This window comes from Bos javanicus, chromosome 18 (assembly GCF_032452875.1).
Source record: "Bos javanicus breed banteng chromosome 18, ARS-OSU_banteng_1.0, whole genome shotgun sequence".
NCBI lineage: Eukaryota > Metazoa > Chordata > Mammalia > Artiodactyla > Bovidae > Bos > Bos javanicus.
The window spans coordinates 62920680-62941550 of NC_083885.1; the positions used below are offsets into that span (position 1 = coordinate 62920680).

The 20871-nt window shown below is 43.4% G+C and overlaps 1 protein-coding gene across 1 annotated transcript; it reads right to left on the reverse strand.

Annotated features, from left to right (window-relative positions):
- Positions 1 to 281: 281 nt before the first annotated feature.
- On the reverse strand, positions 282 to 19583 carry LOC133231107 (killer cell immunoglobulin-like receptor 2DL5A). Its single transcript, XM_061389360.1, has 8 exons — positions 19492 to 19583; positions 19234 to 19269; positions 17712 to 17996; positions 15562 to 15861; positions 14858 to 14908; positions 11018 to 11122; positions 1316 to 1368; positions 282 to 1217 (listed from the first exon to the last, which is right to left on the reverse strand). The coding sequence occupies exons 1-8, from the start codon at positions 19523 to 19525 to the stop codon at positions 1071 to 1073; spliced, it is 1011 nt and encodes a 336-aa protein (XP_061245344.1). The 5' UTR covers positions 19526 to 19583; the 3' UTR covers positions 282 to 1070.
- Positions 19584 to 20871: the final 1288 nt, after the last annotated feature.

The window sequence follows — 20871 nt, forward strand, 5'->3', positions numbered from 1 at the left end:
GATAGTGGAGGACAGAGCAACCTGGCGTGCTGGAGTCCATAGGGTTGCAAAGAGTCAGACACGACTGAGAGGCTGAATGACAACAATTCTGGAAGATTCTAACAGGACAAAAGAGTACATGAAATTAAGACATCAGAGTTTGGGAGACTCATCAGGACTGGACGTACAGTTGTGACATGTTCATACAATGGATTCTTACATAGGAGGGAAAAGAAAAAATAGACTCACATGTAAAGGTATGATTATATCTCAAACATACAATGCTGAATGAAAATGTCTGGTCATGAAAGCACAGATTATATAATTTTATGCAGATGAAAATTCAATAACAACAGGGAAGGGAGATGATAGATAGATATGTGGGTGTTCAGTTGCTCAGTCATGTCCGACTCTTTGTGACCCCATGGACTGCAGCCTGCCAGGTTCCTCTGTCCATGGGACTCTCTAAGAAAGAATACTGGAGTGTGTTGCCATTTCTTCCCCCAGGGGATCTTTCCGACCCAGGGATCAAACCTGCATGTCTTGCATTGGCAGGTGGATTATTTACCGCTGCGCCATCTGGGAAGACCCTTTTTCTCCTATAGATAGCTTTCAATGGTTTTACGTGTTTGCATCTCCCACTGGACCAAGATCCACAACAAGATGAAGTTTTCTTCACTAATATTTGCTTAGAGACTTAGAATAGGCTATGCCGTACAGAAAACTATTGGAGGAATTAATTCATTGATTAAATATATCATGATTTCTAGGAGTTTATCAGCTGAATGTCAGAGAAAGTGTGTTATTTATGGTTTGCTTTCTAGAACACTTCGGTGATTTTGTTGATAACATTGGAAATGACTGAATCATCATGATAACCCCCTAGAATGGCTGGGGGAGGTTTCCAAGGGATTCTGAGGCTTTAGAGATAATCCTCTGATGAAGAGGGATGACCCTAAAGATGTTTATGTCTTCAGATTCCAGCTGTTGTTAGGATGGAGCTCTCAAGATGAGTTTGAGAAAGTGTTACAGCTTCCATTGAAGACCTCCTGGGCATGTTCCAGGGATAGGATTCAAGCTTTGAACTGCTCTTAGCATGTTGCAAGATCCATGTACACACTGGCATTAGTTGAGGGCTCTCTGGGCCTCTGGGACGTGGGACTAATGATTTTCTGTGTGAAAACTGAACAATCCAAGTCAGTGTATGTCACCTCCTTCAGTTCCTCTGCATCAGGGTCCTGCATAAAAGGGAATGACGAGTGAGGGTGTGCAAACACTTAGGGGAATGATGGGGGAAATGAGACTGCATTCAGAGGTTGTACCAAAGAGAACCTACCTCCCGATTCACCCTTCTGCCCACCTCAGGCTGGCTGTTCATTATAACAGCATCTGTGGGTGATAGAAGTCATTAAGACACTTGGTGGGGGGGGGCACTTCTGGATTCTCACTTTATCCATACAACACCAGTGGACAGAGAGAGACAGTGGATGTCTGAGATGACTCATCCTCCCCACAGTGTCGCTCAGTCGTGTCCAACTCTTTTCGACCCCACGGACTGCAGCACGCCAGGCTTCCCTGTCCACCACCAACTCCTGGAGTTTACCCAAACTCATGTCCATTGAGTTGGTGATGCCATCCAACCATCTCATCTCCCGAAAGCAGAGTCCGAGATTTTACCTCTTTGAAGTTCAAACGCCCACCGCATTGATAGCTCACCCCCCAATCTTTTAAAATATTTTTTGATGTGAACCATTTTTAAAGTCTTTGTTGAATTTGTTACAATTTTGCTTCTGTTTTGTGCTTTGGTTTTTTGGCCACCACGGGGCAGGTGGGACCTTAGGTCCCCGACCAGGGATCGAACCTGAAACCACTGCACTGCAAGGTGAATTTGTAACCACTGGACCACCAGGGAAGTTCCAACAACTGCCTATCTCTATCTCACTGGTTCTCTCCCCTGATTTCTCCCTTATGTCGATCCCTTCTCTAAATATTACTGGCTGCACTGGACCAGTGGAGAAGTATGCAACGACCTGTAAGCTGAGAGGAGGGGCAAGGGCATTGATGTTCCCTCTTGAAAGCTCTATCCTGGGACTTCCCTGGTGGTCCAGTGGTTAAGAATCTGCCTCTCGGGGGAGGAGCCAAGATGGCGGAGGAGTAGGACGGGGAGAACACTTTCTCCCCCACAAATTCATCAAAAGAGCATTTAAACATCGAGTAAATTCCACAAAACAACTTCTGAATGCCGGCAGAGGACACCAGGCACCCAGAAAAGCAACCCAACTCTTCGAAAGGAGGTAGGAAAAAATATTAAAAAAAAAGAGACAAAAGAGGGAGGGACGGAGTTCCGTCCCGGGAAGGGAGTCTTAAAAAGAGAGAAGTTTCCAAACACCAGGAAACCTTCTCACTGCTGAATCTGTGCCGAGCTTTGGAAGCACAGAGGGCAACATAACAGGGAGAAAAAATAAATAAACAATTAAAACTCGCAGATTGCGAGCCCTACGGTAACTCCCCCAGCGGAGAAGCAGCGCAGACGCCTGCATCCGCCATTAGCAAGCCGGGGCTGGGCAGGGAGGCGCGGTGCAGGCTGCATCGCTGAGAGTAAGAATCTGGCCTGAATACCCTGAGCGCTATCTGAGCAAAATAATTTGGGCTAGCAAACCAGACTGTGGGATATCTACCACGCGAAAAGCCAGCCCTAACCTAAGACCGCCAGGCCCGCCCACGGAACAAAGGACTGAACAGAGATAGCCGGCTGCAGATCTTCCCCCTCCGGTGACAGGCAGCCAGAGCCGGAAGGGGGCAATCGCAGCCCCAGAGAGACATTATCTATAAAACTGTAAGCAGGCTTCTTTGCTAACTAAAACTTCTTGGGGGTCTGGATGGTCAACATTTGCCTGAGAAGGTGCGCCGGTTTTACACCCAGATAACCGAGTGGCGGGGAGGTGATAAGTGGCAGCATTGGCGCTCACCAAACACCTCATCACCTGAGCTGCTCGGACCTGGGAAGAGCACAAAACGCAGGCCCAACTGAGTCTGCGCCTCTGAGGACTACCCGAGTGCCTGAACCTGAGCGGCTTGGACCTGGGAGGTGCATGCAGCCCAGGCCAGCCTCGGATTGTTCCCGGCGGAACAACCTAGAGTCCAAGCAGTGTGGACAGGGAGGCTACACGCGCCGTGAGCGGGGGCATACCCAGGGTGGCTGAGGCACTGCGAGCCCACGCCAGTGTTATTTGTTTGCAGCATCCCTCCCTCCCTCCCCACAGCGCGACTGAACAAGTAAGCCTAAAAAAAAAAAAAAAAAAAAAAGTGTCCTCCACCGTGCCCTTTGTGTCAGGGCGGAAACCAGATACTGAAGAGACTAGCAAACAGAAGAAGATATAACAGAGGGAAACGCCTTGGAAGCTACAGGCAATAGATCAAAACCCTGTGGTTACTACGGACTACATAGGAAGGGGCCTATAGATCTTGAGAAATATAAATCTGACCAAGGAACTAGCCAAAAATGAACTGAACCCACAACACCCACAAAAAAAAAAAAAAAGTCCTAGATATATTTTTATTATTTTTACGATCATTCTTTCTTTCTTTTTTTTTAATTAAAAAAAATTTTTTTAAGTCCTCTATTGTTCCTTTAATTTTCACTTTTATAACCTATTTGCAAAAAAAAAAAGACCCTATTTTTTTCTTCTTCAGCAAACTTCATATGTATATATTTTATAATTTTTTGACCTTGTTTTTTTTTTTTTGGTTTGTTTTTTTTTTGTTTGTTTTTGTTTTTTTCTTTTCTTTAACATTGTATTTTTGAAATTCCAAACTCTACTCTAGATTTTTAATTTTCGCTTTTTGGTATATGTTATCAATTTTGTACCTATAGTTTTTTTTTTATATAATTTCTGTGACTTTTTTTTTCTTCTTCTCTGTTTCTTTCTCTTCTTCTTTTATATAACATTGTATATCTGAAATTCCAAACTTTACTCTAGATTTTTAATTTATGCTTTTTGGTATTTGATATCAATTTTGTACCTGTATTTTCTTTATAATTTTTGTGACATTGCTCGTATTTGTTTGTTTGTTTTCTCTCTTTATTTTTCTTCTTCTTTTTTTTTTTAACATTGTATTTTTGAAATTCCAAACTCTACTCTAGATTTTGAATTTTTGCTTTCTGGTATTAGTTATCAATTTTGTACCTGTACTTTCTTTATAATTTTCGCGACCTTGTTTGTTTTTGTTTGTTCGTTTTTTCTCTCTTTCTTTTCCTTCTTCTTTTCTTTAACATCGTATTTTTGAAATTCCAAACTCTACTCTAGATTTTTAATTTTTGCTTTCTGGTATTAGTTATCAATTTTGTACCTGTACTTTCTTCATAATTTTCGCGACCTTGTTTGTTTTTGTTTGTTCGTTTTTTCTCTCTTTCTTTTCCTTCTTCTTTTCTTTAACATCGTATTTTTGAAATTCCAAACTCTACTCTAGATTTTTAATTTTTACTTTTATGTATTTGTTACCAATTTTGTACCTTTAAGGACCCAATCTTCAGGACCCATTTTTCACTAGGGAGTGAGATTACTGGCTTGACTGCTCTCTCTCCCTTTGGACTCTCCTTTTTCTCCGCCAGGTCGCCTGTGTCTCCTCCCTAACCCCTCTCTACTCTACCCAACTCTGTGAATTTCTGTGTGTTCCAGACGGTGGAGAACACTTAGGGAACTGATTACTGGCTGGATCTGTCTCCCTCCTTTTCATTCCCCCTTTTATCCTTCTGGCCACCTCTGTTACTTCCTCCTTCTTCTCTTCTCTGTATAACCCCGTGAACATCTCTGAGTGGTCCAGTTGTGGAGTGCACATAAGGAAGTGACTACTGGCTAGCCCACTCTCTCCACTATTGATTCACCTCATCTCATTTGGGTCACCTCTAACTCCCTCCTCCCTCTTCTCTTCTCCATGTAACCCTATGAACCTCTCTGAGTGACCCTCACTGTAGAGAAACTTTTCATCTTTAATGTAGATGTTTTATCAATGGTGCTGTATAGAAGGAGAAGTTTTGAAACTACTGTAAAAATAAGACCGATAACCGGAAGCAGGAGACTTAAGTCCAAACCCTGACTCCAGGGAACTCCTGACTCCAAGGAACATTAATTGACAGGAGCTCATCAAATGCCTCCATACCGACACTGAAACCAAGCACCACACAAGGGCCAATAAGTTCCAGGGCAAGACATACCAAGCAAATTCTCCAGCAACAAAGGAACACAGCCCTGAGCTTCAAGATACAGGCTGCCCAAAGTCACCCCAAAACTATAGACATCTCATAACTCATTACTGGACATTTCATTGCACTCCAGAGAGAAGAAATACAGCTCCACCCACCAGAACACCGACACAAGCTTCCCTAACCAGGAAACCTTGACAAGCCACCTGTACAAACCCACACACGGGGAGGAAACGCCACAATAAAGAACTCCACAAACTGCCAGAATACAGAAAGGACACCCCAAACTCAGCAATTTAAACAAGATGAAGAGACAGAGGAATACTCAGCAGATAAAGGAACAGGATAAATGCCCACCAAACCAAAGAAAAGAGGAAGAGATAGGGAATCTACCTGATAAAGAATTCCGAATAATGATAGTGAAATTGATCCAAAATCTTGAAACTAAAATGGAATCACAGATAAATAGCCTGGAGACAAGGATTGAGAAGATGCAAGAAAGGTTTAACAAGGATCTAGAAGAAATAAAAAAGAGTCAAAATATAATGAATAATGCAATAAGTGAAATTAAAAACACTCTGGAGGCAACAAATAGTAGAATAACAGAGGCAGAAGACAGGATTAGTGAATTAGAAGATAGAATGGTAGAAATAAATGAATCAGAGAGGATAAAAGAAAAACGAATTAAAAGAAATGAGGACAATCTCAGAGACCTCCAGGACAATATTAAATGCTACAACATTCGAATCATAGGGGTTCCAGAAGAAGAAGACAAAAAGAAAGACCATGAGAAAATACTTGAGGAGATAATAGTGGAAAACTTCCCTAAAATGGGGAAGGAAATAATCACCCAAGTACAAGAAACCCAGAGAGTCCCAAACAGGAAAAACCCAAGGAGAAACACCCCAAGACACATATTAATCAAATTAACAAAGATCAAACACAAAGAACAAATATTAAAAGCAGCAAGGGAAAAACAACAAATAACACACAAGGGAATTCCCATAAGGATAACAGCTGATCTTTCAATAGAAACTCTTCAAGCCAGGAGGGAATGGCAAGACATACTTAAAATGATGAAAGAAAATAACCTACAGCCCAGATTATTGTACCCAGCAAGGATCTCATTCAAGTATAAAGGAGAAATCTGAAGCTTTTCAGACAAACAAAAGCTGAGAGAATTCTGCACCACCAAACCAGCTCTCCAACAAATACTAAAGGATATTCTCTAGACAGGAAACACAAAAACGGTGTATAAACTCGAACCCAAAACAATAAAGTAAATGGCAACGGGATCATACTTATCAGTAATTACCTTAAACGTAAATGGGTTGAATGCCCCAACCAAAAGACAAAGACTGGCTGAATGGATACAAAAACAAGACCCCTACATATGTTGTCTACAAGAGACCCACCTCAAAACAGGGGACACATACAGACTGAAAGTGAAGGGCTGGAAAAAGATTTTCCATGCAAATAGGGACCAAAAGAAAGCAGGAGTAGCAATACTCATATCAGATAAAATAGACTTTAAAACAAAGGCTGTGAAAAGAGACAAAGAAGGTCACTACATAATGATCAAAGGATCAATCCAAGAAGAAGATATAACAATTATAAATATATATGCACCCAACACGAGAACACCACAGTACGTAAGACAAATGCTAACAAGTATGAAAGGAGAAATTAACAATAACACAATAATAGTGGGAGACTTTAATACCCCACTCACACCTATGGATAGATCAACTAAACAGAAAATTAACAAGGAAACACAAACTTTAAACGATACAATAGACCAGTTAGACCTAATTGGTATCTATAGGACATTACATCCCAAAACAATGAATTTCACCTTTTTCTCAAGCGCACATGGAACCTTCTCCAGGATAGATCACATCCTGGGCCATAAAGCTAGCCTTGGTAAATTCAAAAAAATAGAAATCATTCCAAGCATTTTTTCTGACCACAATGCAGTAAGATTAGATCTCAATTACAGGAGAAAAACTATTAAAAATTCCAACATATGGAGGCTGAACAACACACTGCTGAATAACCAACAAATCACAGAAGAAATCAAAAAAGAAATCAAAATTTGCATAGAAACGAATGAAAATGAAAACACAACAACCCAAAACCTGTGGGACACGGTAAAAGCAGTCCTAAGGGGAAAGTTCATAGCAATACAGGCACACCTCAAGAAACAAGAAAAAAGTCAAATAAATAACCTAACTCTACACCTAAAGCAACTAGAAAAGGAAGAAATGAAGAACGCCAGGGTTAGTAGAAGGAAAGAAATCTTAAAAATTAGAGCATAAATAAATGCAAAAGAAACAAAAGAGACCATAGCAAAAATCAACAAAACCAAAAGCTGGTTCTTTGAAAGGATAAATAAAATTGACAAACCATTAGCCAGGCTCATCAAGAAACAAAGGGAGAAAAATCAAATCAACAAAATTAGAAACGAAAATGGAGAGATCACAACAGACAACACAGAAATACAAAGGATCATAAGAGACTACTATCAACAATTATATGCCAATAAAATGGACAACGTGGAAGAAATGGACAAATTCTTAGAAAAGTACAACTTTCCAAAACTAGACCAGGAAGAAATAGAAAATCTTAACAGACACATCACAAGCATGGAAATTGAAACTGTAATCAAAAATCTTCCAGCAAACAAAAGCCCTGGTCCAGACAGCTTCACAGCTGAATTCTACCAAAAATTTAGAGAAGAGCTAACACCTATCCTGCTCAAACTCTTCCAGAAAATTGCAGAGGAAGGTAAACTTCCAAACTCATTCTATGAGGCCACCATCACCCTAATACCAAAACCTGACAAAGATCCCACAAAAAAAGAAAACTACAGGCCAATATCACTGATGAACATAGATGCAAAAATCCTTAACAAAATTCTAGCAATCAGAATCCAACAACACATTAAAAAGATCATACACCATGATCAAGTGGGCTTTATCCCAGGGATGCAAGGATTCTTCAATATCCGCAAATCAATCAATGTAATACACCACATTAACAAATTGAAAACTAAAAACCATATGATTATCTCAATAGATGCAGAGGAAGCCTTTGACAAAATTCAACATCCATTTATGATAAAAACTCTCCAGAAAGCAGGAATAGAAGGAACATACCTCAACATAATAAAAGCTATATATGACAAACCCACAGCAAACATTATCCTCAATGGTGAAAAATTGAAAGCATTTCCTCTAAAGTCAGGAACAAGACAAGGGTGCCCACTTTCACCATTACTATTCAACATAGTTTTGGAAGTTTTGGCCACAGCAATCAGAGCAGAAAAAGAAATAAAAGGAATCCAAATTGGAAAAGAAGTAAAACTCTCACTATTTGTAGATGACATGATCCTCTACATAGAAAACCCTAAAGATTCCACCAGAAAATTACTAGAACTAATCAATGACTATAGTAAAGTTGCAGGATATAAAATCAACACACAGAAATCCCTTGCATTCCTATACACTAATAATGAGAAAACAGAAAGAGAAATTAAGGAAACAATTCCATTCACCATTGCAATGGAAAGAATAAAATACTTAGGAATATATCTACCTAAAGAAACTAAAGACCTATATATAGAAAACTATAAAACACTGGTGAAAGAAATCAAAGAGGTCACTAATAGATGGAGAAATATACCATGTTCATGGATTGGAAGAATCAATATAGTGAAAATGAGTATACTACCCAAAGCAATTTATAAATTCAACGCAATCCCTATCAAGCTACCAACAGTATTCTTCACAGAGCTAGAACAAATAATTTCACAAATTGTATGGAAATACAAAAAACCTCGAATAGCCAAAGCGATCTTGAGAAAGAAGAATGGAACTGGAGGAATCAACCTACCTGACTTCAGGCTCTACTACAAAGCCACAGTTATCAAGACAGTATGGTACTGGCACAAAGACAGAAATATTGATCAATGGAATAAAATAGAAAGCCCAGAGATAAATCCACTCACATATGGACACCTTATCTTTGACAAAGGAGGCAAGAATATACAATGGATTAAAGACAATCTCTTTAACAAGTGGTGCTGGGAAATCTGGTCAACCACTTGTAAAAGAATGAAACTGGACCACTTTCTAACACCATACACAAAAATAAACTCAAAATGGATTAAAGATCTCATCGTAAGACCAGAAACTATAAAACTCCTAGAGGAGAACATAGGCAAAACACTCTGCGACATACATCACAGCAGGATCCTCTATGACCCACCTCCCAGAATATTGGAAATAAAAGCAAAAATAAGCAAATGGAACCTAATTAACCTTAAAAGCTTCTGCACATCACAGGAAACTATCAGCAAGGTGAAGAGACAGCCTTCAGAATGGGAGAAAATAATAGCAAGTGAAGCAACTGACAAACAACTAATCTCAAAAATATACAAGCAACTCCTACAGCTCAACTCCAGAAAAATAAATGACCCAATCAAAAATGGGCGAAAGAACTAAGCAGACATTTCTCCAAAGAAGACATACAGATGGCGAACAAACACATGAAAAGATGCTCAACATCACTCATTATCAGAGAAATGCAAATCAAAACCACTATGAGGTACCATTTCACGCCAGTCAGAATGGCTGCGATCCAAAAGTCTACAAATAATAAATGCTGGAGAGGGTGTGGAGAAAAGGGAACCCTCTTACACTGTTGGTGGGAATGCAAACTAGTACAGCCACTATGGAGAACAGTGTGGAGATTCCTTCAAAAACTGGAAATAGAACTGCCTTATGATCCAGCAATCCCACTGCTGGGCATACACACTGAGGAAACCAGAAGGGAAAGAGACACGTGTACCCCAATGTCCATCGCAGCACTGTTTTTAATAGCCAAGACATGGAAGCAACCTAGATGTCCATCAGCAGATGAATGGATAAAGAAAGCAGTGGTACATATACACAATGGAGTATTACTCAGCCATTAAAAAGAATACATTTGAAGCAGTTCTAATGAGGTGGATGAAACTGGAGCCTATTATACAGAGTGAAGTATGCCAGAAGGAAAAACATAAATACAGTATACTAACGCATATATATGGAATTTAGAAAGATGGTAACAATAACCCGGTGTACGAGACAGCAAAAGAGACACTGATGTATAGAACAGTCTTATGGACTCTGTGGGAGAGGGAGAGGGTGGGAAGATTTGGGAGAATGGCATTGAAACATGTAAAATATCATGTATGAAACGAGATGCCAGTCCAGGTTCGATGCACGATGCTGGATGCTTGGGGCTGGTGCACTGGGACGGCTCAGAGGGATGGTATGGGGAGGGAGGAGGGAGGAGGGTTCGGGATGGGGAACACATGTATACCTGTGGCGGATTCATTTTGATATTTGGCAAAACGAATACAATTATGTAAAGTTTAAAAATAAAATAAAATTAGAAAAAAAAAAAAGCAGAGACAAAAAAAAAAAAAAAAGAAAGATAAACAATTAAAAAAAAAAAAAAAAGAATCTGCCTCTCAAGGCAAGGGATGCAAGTTTGATCCCTGGTCCAGGAAGTAAGATCCTACATGCCTTGGAACAGTTAAGCTTGTGCACCAAACTAGAGAGCCCAAGTGCCAGAATGAAAGATTCCGTGTGATGCAGCCAAGTTCCCTGGTGCTGCAATGAAGACCCTATGCAGCCAAATAAAAAAGGAAGGAAGAAAGGAAGGAAGGAAGGGAGGAAAGAAAGACAGCTCTGTGTCTGTGGCTCCTGCCTTGAGCACATACCTGTACACTGTCTTCTCCCTTCCCCACTTTGCCCACATGCACTGGCCTCTCTTCCTGAGACTTACCCTTTGCATCAGGGCACCAGTGATGGACGAGGAAGGAGATAAGGCTGACAAGGAATACGAAGGCCACGGAGGGTCCAACCAGAGCATGCAGGTGCCTGAGGTTACCTGGAGGAAGACGTGAATCCATTATGAAACAAACCATAGCAGCTCTTCTTTACTGTTTGCCGGGTAAATGAATGCAGTATCTCTACCTTCACAATACCCTTGAGTCAAACAAATTAAATTATCCAGTGGAAGAAAAAAGCGAAATAAAGATCAAAGTAAGGGCAGTTGTCTTATGTCACATGCCCAGGAAATGACAAGACAGTTGAGCCCAGGGCTGCAGAACGCAGCTTGGCTGTGGTCTCATGAGCTATATTTAGGCTGATGCTCTGCGGGTGAGGGAGAGAGAAAAGACCAACCCCTCTGCCAGCTATTGCCGGACATACTTTGTTGTCCATCCCCCGACCAACAAAACCAGTCCTTTCAGAAATTAGGAGGAAAGTTGATTGGGAGGTTGTGCTGTTTCCCACCTTTGAGTCCAAGATCTGAACTCACTCAAAAGAATACTGGCAGCCTTCCTCAATGGTCCAGCAGTTAAGAATACACCTGCCGATGCAGGGGACATGGGTTCCATCCCTGGGCCAGGAAGATTCCACGTGTCCCAGAGCGACTAAGCCTGTACTGAACTACTGAAGCCTGTGTGCTGCAACTACAGAAAGCCCACACACAGCAACAGAGACCCAGAGCAGCCAAAAATAAATAAAGACATAAAATAACAAAAAAGAACATTGGCATTCACCTTCCAGAATCTATCTGCATCTACACATACAATTGGAATTGGGGTGAAGTAAAGGTTTTGGGGTGGGGAAATGGACAGGGGGAAGTTTTGTACCATGTATACAGCACTTTCTTTGATCCAGGACCTGTGCTGTGTGGGGTGGCGGTGTGGGGAGTAATGTTTTCACCTTTTTGATTTGATCCCATCCTCATAGACAGCCTCAAAGGGAAGAGGTTCAATCTGGCTCTATTGTGGATAAAATAGAGGGTCAAAGAGGTAATCTTACCAAAGTAGACTAATGATGGTTTGAACCCAAGTATGTTTGGCATTCTAGTGTTTTATAAGACGGGCTTCCCAGGTGGCTCAGTGGTAAAGAACCTGCCTGCCAATGCAGGAGACATGGGTTCAATCCCTGAGTGGAGAAGACCCTTTGGAATAGGAAATGGCAACCCACTCCAGTATTCTTGCCTGGAGAATCCAATGGACAGAGGAGTCTGGTGGGCTATAGTCCATGGGGTTGCAGAGTCGGACACAACTGAGTGACTAAACCACCACCACAAGCTGCTAAGACTCCAGGCTTCCAATGCAGGGGGTGCAGATTTGATCCTTGGTCAGGGAAACTAAGATCCAACATGGAGCAGCCGATTTTTTTTAAAAAAAGGTTTAAAATAGGGAGATTATCCTAGATTATTTGGATGATCCCAGTGTAAACATGAAGTTCTTACAAGAAAAGAGAGAGGGAGAAGAAGAGAGTTGGAGAGAGATGTGATGAAAGAAAGTGGGTCAGAGTGAGGCACTGGCAGGTAGACACGACCAACCACTGTAGCTGTGAAGTTGGACGATGTGACCGTGAGATGTAGGGAAATGTAAGAAGCTTCTAGAAGCTGGAACAGGCACTAGATTCTTCCCCAGAACCTCCAGAAGGAATGCAATCCTCCTGTCGTCTTGATTTTAGCCCAGTGTCACCCATTCATTTTAGAGGGCTTCCCTGGTGGCTCAGATGATAGAGTCTGCCTGCCATGTGGGAGACCTGGGTTCAATCCCTGGTTCAGGAAGATCCCCTGGAGGAGGGCGTGGCAACCCACTCCAATATTCGTGGACAGAGGATCCTGGCAGGCTACAGTCCATGGGGTCACAAAGAGTCAAACACCCCTGAGCAACTAACATTTTCACTTTTATCCATTTCAGACTTCCCATTTATAGAACTGTAAATACTTTAAAACACCATGGTGTTATTATCCCCTGAGCCTGTGGAAATTTGTTGAAGCAGTATAGGAAAGAATGTCCAATGCATATTGTACATCACTTAAACGAGTACTTAATGAGTAAGAACTTAAACTGGAACAGTACTTAAATGAGTAGGTTAATGAAGGAACCCTAAACATGGATGGATTCAGTTCTTACTGTAGCTTTTGTGCTACTGAGAACTTTTGGTTTCATCCCGACAGACAAGAGCTCATTTCTTTTTATTTTTAAAGATTAAAAAAATTTTTTATGATGTGGATCATTTTTTAAAGTCTTTATTGAATTTGTTACAATATTGCTTCTGTTCTATGTTTTGCTTTTTTGCCATGAGGCAAGTGGGATCTTAGCTTCCCGACCAGGGATCGAACTCACACCCCTGCATTGGAAGGTGGGTTCTTTTTTTGTATATACATCCAAATGTATTCATTTATTTTTAAAAATTTATTTTTGATTGTAAATAATTGCTTTACAATGTTGTGTTGGTTTCTGCCATTCATCAACATCAATCAGCTGTAGGTATGCATATATCCCTTCCCTAGTGAACCTCCCTCCCACCTCCCATGCCATCCCACCCCTCTGGGTTGTCATGGAGACCTGGTTGAGCTCCCTGGGTTACACAGCAACATCCCATTAGCTGTCTGTTTTACATCTGGTAATGGATATGTTTCAATGCTACTCTCAATTCGTCCCACCCTCTCCTTCCCCTGCCAAAGTCTGTTCTCTATGTCTGTGTCTCTATTCCCACCCTGCAAATAGGTTCATCAGTATTGTCTTTCTAGATTCCATATATAAGCATTGCTATATGAACTTTGTTTTTCAGAACTGACTCAAATGCGTTCCTTTATATGGCTGAAGGAAGGTAGATTCTTAACCACTGGACCACCTGGGATGTCCCAGTGCTCATTTCTTGGCAGACAGAACTTCTCAAAGAACTGGGCCATCGCCCCCACCAGTTGCTGCCTTCTTTTCCCTTCCTGAAGCCTTCACAGTTCTCATCTCCAGTTAGCAATGCAGAGAGATTAGTCATGGCATTATTCCTGGTGGGGAGGGGTGGGGTGGGGTCAGGTTTATTCTCATCCTCCTCTCTTCTCCTCTCCTCTCTGAGGAGGAGACCTCAGCTACAGAAAATTAGAGATTAAGAGCCCTTGCTGGGGAAAAATGTATATATGTGTATAACTGAGTCACTTTGCTGTATACAGCAGAGATCAGCACAATGCTGTAAGTCAACTATACTTCAATTAAAAAAATATTGAGTCCTAACTGGACAACAATCCATGGGGTGGCAAAGAATTGGACATGACTGAATGACTGAACTGAACTGGACCAACTGCACACAGACCCTTTGGGGTACCCCCTTTTGATGTGGTAGAATCTGGGGATCAGACAGGGTAGATGACAAGTCCAAGAGCACAGAGCTGGAAAGGTGGCTAACTCAGCACCTGCAGGCTCAGTCGCTCAGTCGTGTCTGACTCTTTTTGACCCCATGGGGTGTAGCCCGCCAGGCTCCTCTGTCCATGGGATTCTCCAGGCAAGAATACCCGAGCGAGTTTGAGTAAACTCCAGGGGATAGTGAAGGACAGGGAAGCCTGGCATCCTACAGTCCATGGGGTTGCAGAGTCAGACACAACTTAGCAACTGAACAATACTGGAATGGGTTGCTGTTTCCTCCTCCTGGGGATCTTCCTGACCCAGGGATCAAACCTGTGTCTCCTGCCTTGGCATGCAGGTACTTTACCGCTGAGCCACCTGGGAAGCCCAGCTGAGTCCATAATCTATTCAAGAGTTTCTCCCTCCCAGGGTTCTGCAAGCAGAGATCAGAGGAATCAGTTACTCACCGCTGTTGGAATTTGGTTTTGTGTGTAGTGGCTGACTACTTGAAGAGTTTCCTAGAAAGAGGAACAGGAGAGAGGTGAGGGAAGGAGGCTGCCTTTTATTTCATGGAAGCTTCTTTGTCATCTAATGCTGAGGTCCTGAGAGTCTTAGCATCCCTTCTCCTAATCCCTGGGGACTTGACTGCCTCCCTGAGCTTCAAGATGCCAAGAGGTGGACTTCCCTGGTGGTCCTGGCGGGTAAGACTTGGCCTTCCAATGCAGGGGGTGTGGGTTCCATCCAAAGATCCCACATGCCTCGAGGCCAGAAAACCAAAACATTTAAAAAAAAGAATCAGGGCTTCACTGGTGGCTCAGAGGTTAAGAATCCGCCTGCCAATACAGGAGACAGGGGTTCTATCCCTGATCCAGGAAGATCCCACATGCCGAGGAGCAACTAAGCCCATGCCCTACAATTACCGGGCCGGCGCTCCAGAGCCCGGGAGCCACAAGTACTGTGCCCATGTGCTGCAACGACCGAAACCCGCACACCCTAGAGCTTGTACTCCACAACAGGAGAAGCCGCCACAAATGAGAAACCTGTGCACTGCAGCTAGAGAGGAGCCCCCGCTCCTGAGAAAAGCCTGTGCAGCAACAAGACCCAGTACAGCAAAAAATAAATAAATACAATTATGAAAAAAACATTTAGTTTGAATCAAGAGGTTCCTCACCTGTGACAGACAGGTACAGTGGGTCGCTGGAGTCTGACCATGAGTAGGGAGAGCGAGTGAAAGAGCCATAGCACCTGTAGACCCCGCTGTGGTCTGGGGTCCCAGGACCCAGAGGGAACTCTGCCTGGAGTGCTCCGCTGGGGCCCCGCCCTCCAGCCAGCGGGCGCCCAAGGTTCACCCCCTCCCTGAGCAGATGGAACTGGTCAAAGGCGCTCTCGGAGCTGCAGACCAAGGTCACGTTCTCCCCTGACCTCACCACGGGTCCTCCCTGGGCTGAGAGAGAGGGTTTCTTGGACAGACCTGGAAGGAGAAGAGGCAGTTTCGTGAGACAGGCTTTTCCCGAATCCCATGTCCTTCATCCCTGAACTGAGAATTCACACCCGCAGTTCTTCTCAACTCTCTCTCTCTTGCTCTCACTCTCTAATTCTCCCCTATCTCTCTCCTACTTTCTCTCTCTAGGTCTCTGAAATTGCCTCCCTCCTAATTTTTTTCCTTCTTGTATTTTTTTTTTAAACACTCTGTACTTCTCCTTGGATTGGTTGATTTGATCTGTCTTCTTTAATTCTGCGGCTTTCATTCTCTATCTCGTCTCTATCTTTCAGCATTATTCATCTATCTATTCTGTTATCTGTCTATATCTCCATCCACCATTTGATCTACCCATCTTATCATCTATCTATATATCCATCCATCGTTCCACCATCTATCTACCTTTCTATGTATGTATCTATCTACCTATTTTATCATCTATGTGTATGTTCATCCATCATTTTACCTATCTATCTATCATCTATTTCCACTTCCATGACTTCCTCAGCTTCTCTGTCTCTCTGGGTCTCTTTTGTAATCCCTATTATCCACCCCCACATCACCATCTTTCTCAATCTTTGCACCCATCCACCTTCCCAAGTCTCTTATTTTTAGGGCTTTTCTGTCCACTCCCTTCTTTCTCATTAATTCTCTATCCCTTTTTCTTTCTATTTACCTTTATTTTTTTCATGTTTCTCCCACCGCCCCCAGTCCCTCTGGCTTATTTTCTGCGTGTGCGCACAGCAACTGTGTTTCTGCCTCTGCTTTTCGATGACTCTGTTTTCTCTCTGATTCCATGTCTCTGTGGGCTTTGACCTCCATAATCTTACAATGTTTGGTGTGACCTTGCACGTGCGCCTGAGTATACAGCATGAGAACCCATGAAACACACAACATACAGGAGCTGGCGTTTGGCTCTCTCACCAGGGACCTTGGTGTCCTGGGGCACAGTGTGGCTCAACCACCTGGAACGAAGCCACATCTGAGTGAACACAGTATCTGTGCATCACCCAGGGCATGAGGACACAGGGCTCCTGGAGAAACAGCCTGAGCCAGATCAACCTGGTCATGAAGTCCTGGGTAGATACATGGTGTATCCTTGGGTTCTTTGAGTAGAGAAGAGAGTGTAGAGTTGAAATGGAAACAAGGCTCCTAAACTGTTTCTGGTCTCTGAGCAAAGTCAGGGTGGAAGGGCACCCTCTCTGCTACCTGCCTTTCTGTCTGTGTCTCTCACTTCATTCTTTATCTCCATCTCTATCTCTGAGTTCCTCTGTCTCTGCCCCTGCACCTGTCTTTTCTGTTATAACAGGTGGTCTGTACTTGTTTCTCCTCTTTCTTTGTCTCTTGGATGCAACTCTCACCAAGTCGGTTTCTCCCCATGAAAAGCACCCCTCTCTCATCTCCCACACCACCACCTGGGGCTTCCACGTCCTGGTACATCCAGTTTGTATGCCAGCCCTTGACATTCTCACCTGTGATCACCGTGTCCAGAGGGTCACTGAGGGGCTGACCACTCAGAGTGGGAGAGATTGAAAGCACAGAAACGTCTGCAGGAAAACCTCTTCATCTCAAGGTCACCTGCTTACCAACCTTAGTTCCACATGCGGTTTCATTTCCCTGGAATGGGACGTAGCAATCGTAGATTTGGGATTTTAGGATGCGGGCATCACGGGGCACCATGATTCTGCCAACTGTGGGACCCAATTTCCTCTATTAAATAGGTTTTTATCTAGAATGCCTGGAGAACTTCCTGTCGTTCTGACTGGACCCTGACTCAAACTCCCACTGGGATCCGGGAGACCGGGACAACGGGTGGCCTCTCTGGACAAGAGCTCTCTGACCTGTGACCACAATCTCCAGGGGGTCACTGGGTGCTGACCACACAGTGGGGAGGTGACTGTAGTGACCATGACATCTGTAGGTTCCTGCATGTGCTTCGGTCACAGGGCCCATGAGGAAGTTCTTCCAGAATATGATGCCCTGGAGCTCAGGGACATTGGTTCTGTCATCCTTGTGCAGCCTGAACCTGTCAAATCCGAGAGGGGAGTGACACTGGAGAGTCACATGCTGTCCTTGAGGAACTACGGGGCTTGGCCAGGCTGACAGGGAGGGCTTGTCATGACCACCTGGGGGAGAAGAATGCACGGTTTACAGTAGAAAATGGGGAACCCCTTCCCCTCGATGGACTCAGAGGACCCTCCCTCTTCCCACATCTCTAAGGCTCCTTTTCAAACCAGGGGAACCCGTGCTCCATGGAGATTCCCACACCACAGGGGCATAGCACACCCTACATGAAAAACATCTGCTGAGAATTTTGAGTGTGTGTGTATGCTCAGTCATGTCTGACTCTTGTGACCCCATGCACTGTAGCCCTCTAGGCTCCTCTGTCCATGGGGATCTCCAGACAAGAATACTGTAGTGGGTTGCCATTTCCTTCTCCAGGGGATCTTCCAACCCCAGGATTGAACCCACATCTCCTGCAGCCCCTGCATTGCAGGCATGTTCTACACCACTGAGATACCTGGGAAGCCTGAGAATTTTGGGCAAGTGTTGACTAACAGACTCTTCCTGGATGTTGATAATGTAAAATTTGTTTTATAAAACAGGACGGAATAGACACCCAATGGAAGAACAACCTGTGTGAGTGAAATGATGTCAGCTCACATGAGAAACACAGGACATGATGGAGCCTGTGGTAGAACCTTCTGGAATCTCAGGGGGCAGGGCATAGGTTCTCCCCTTATTCTGAATGGAGGCCAGCAGCAGCAGTTCTCTGCAATGCCTATCCATGGAACTGCTGGAGAGCTTGAGTCATCACCTTGTCCTCCAAGGGTCTGTGGTCCCTGGCCCTGCTGCCTTCCCTCAGTCTACAGATAACACCAGTCCCTCGCAGTCACCCCCGCTCTGAGCATCACAGTCTCCTGTAGGTGCCCATAGAGCCTGGCTCAGCAGAGGGAAGAGTGTCTGGGGGAGGGTCTCTGGGCCAGAACTGGGGGCTAGACTTCCCTGAAAATGTTAGTCAACCAGTCATGTCTGACTCTTTGTGACCCCATGGGCTATAGCCCACCAGACTCCTGTATCCATGGAATAGTCCAGGCAAGAATACTGGAGTGGCTTGCCATTTCCTTCTCCAGGGGATCTTCCCAACCAAGGGATCAAACCCAGGTCTCCCTCACTGCAGGCAGACTCTTTACCATCAAAGCCACCTTGGGCTCCCATTTTCTACTTCCAAAAGACCACCCTCATATGGTTATGACTTCCCATGGTTGACCCATCACCCTACCTTCTGCGCCATCTCCCCTCCTATTACAAGAGAGTCTTACTTGAGGAGGATGGCAACCACGGTTTGGGGGAAAGACTCACCCTCTTGTGCCCAGATGCTCTGGATCAAGAAGAAACCTGGAAGAGAGACTCATGATGGACGATCCATCTCATGTCAGACCTGGCTTCCTACTCCCCTGGCCTGGTGTGTGGGCCTCGTTGGCAAGGATGTTGCTCGGCCTTGATGAACCCAACCATCAAGGTCCACTTGGCCCCTGTGGAGGCAGGGCTCTCTGTTAAGGTGGACCCAGCCCTCCTGGTCAATATTTGCACCAGGCTTTATTCCCTTCCAGGACTCACCAAGACATGCCAGGCTGACGATGGCAGACAGCATGGCGCTGCTCCTACTGAGCAGCAGGCAGCAGCTTTGCAGACCTGAAGAGTACACAGGATGTTATGATGATGCCCCAACTAACGTCGTGTGCAATCTGACCACGGGACAGAAAGGTGACTCACACAGGCTCTTCTTACCTTAAAAAAAGCAGTGTGTGGGGGCCCGGCTGAGGGAGGAATTGGGCTTCCTGGAAAATTTTAAGGCCAGTGCTGTCTCTTCAGATTGTTTAACAAACTTGAACCACAACCTCTGGCCCAACCCACCTTTGGCTACATTTTCAAGTTTACCAAAAATGTATGCTGCAATATCTAATCTGCTATGACTTTGAGGCACTGAATTATTTTCTGTTTTCATTCTTGATATGATTTTCATAGAATTTCTTATTTCATTCCTATATTAAAAATTTTCCCAGCATTATATTTTATCTTTAATGTTCAACCATCTCTATGACATCCACAGTAAAAATGTCTTTACTTAAAATGCTAATTTCATGATTTTTAAAAATTTATGGATTTTCCTATATTGTATTTTCTTTTCCCTGTATGTATGCACTGCCAAGTTCCTGGAACATGTAACAATTTTTAAAAATTTATGAATTGTTGGCTTACAATATTATATTAGTTACAGGTGTATTACATAGTGATTCAGCATTTTCAGAGATTACACACATTACAAAATATTATACAATATTGACTATATTCCCTGTGCCAGACATTATAACCCTGTGACTTAATTATTCTATAAATGGTTGTTGGTATTTCTTAATCCAGTCTACATACTTTGCTGCCCCTCACACCCACCCCATTCCCCTCTCCCCTCTGGTAACCACTAGTTTCTCCTTTGAATCTGTGAGCCTGATTCTCTTTTGTTATATATGCTCATTTATTTTTATTTTCTTAGTACTTATTATTGTTTATCTGGCTGCATCAGATCTGAGTTGTGGAATGTGGTATCCTTTTAGTTGTAGCTTGTGGGATCTAGTTCTCTGACCAGGGATTGAACCTGGACCCCCTGCATTGCAAACCCAGAGTCTTAGTCACTGGACAATCAAGGAAATCACTATTTTGATTTTTAGATTCCACATAGAAGTGAAAACATACAGCATTTCTCTTTCCCTGTCTGACTTTTTTCACTAAGCATAATGACCTCCAAGTCAATCCATGTTCTCAACAGTCAGGATTTTGTTCTTTTTAGAAAACTGAGAGGGCTTCTCTGGTGGCTTAGTGGTAAAGAATCTGCCTGTCATTGCAAGAGACCTGAGAGACCTGAGTTTGATGGGTCGAGAAGATCCCCTGGAGAAAGGAATGGAAACCGATTCCAGTATTCTTGCCTGGAGAATCCCATGC

Bases quoted from the DNA above. Each gene is read 5' to 3' on its own strand.
- LOC133231107 (XM_061389360.1), bottom strand. From the start codon at position 19,525: ATGCTGTCTGCCATCGTCAGCCTGGCATGTCTTG. The intron at 14,909-15,561 runs GTGAGGAACCTC...TCCTCTTTCTAG, and splicing joins ACTGTACCTGTCTGTCACAG to GAAACTCTTCAAGTAGTCAG. The intron at 1,369-11,017 runs GTAAGTCTCAGG...TATCACCCACAG, and splicing joins CTGGTGCCCTGATGCAAAGG to ATGCTGTTATAATGAACAGC.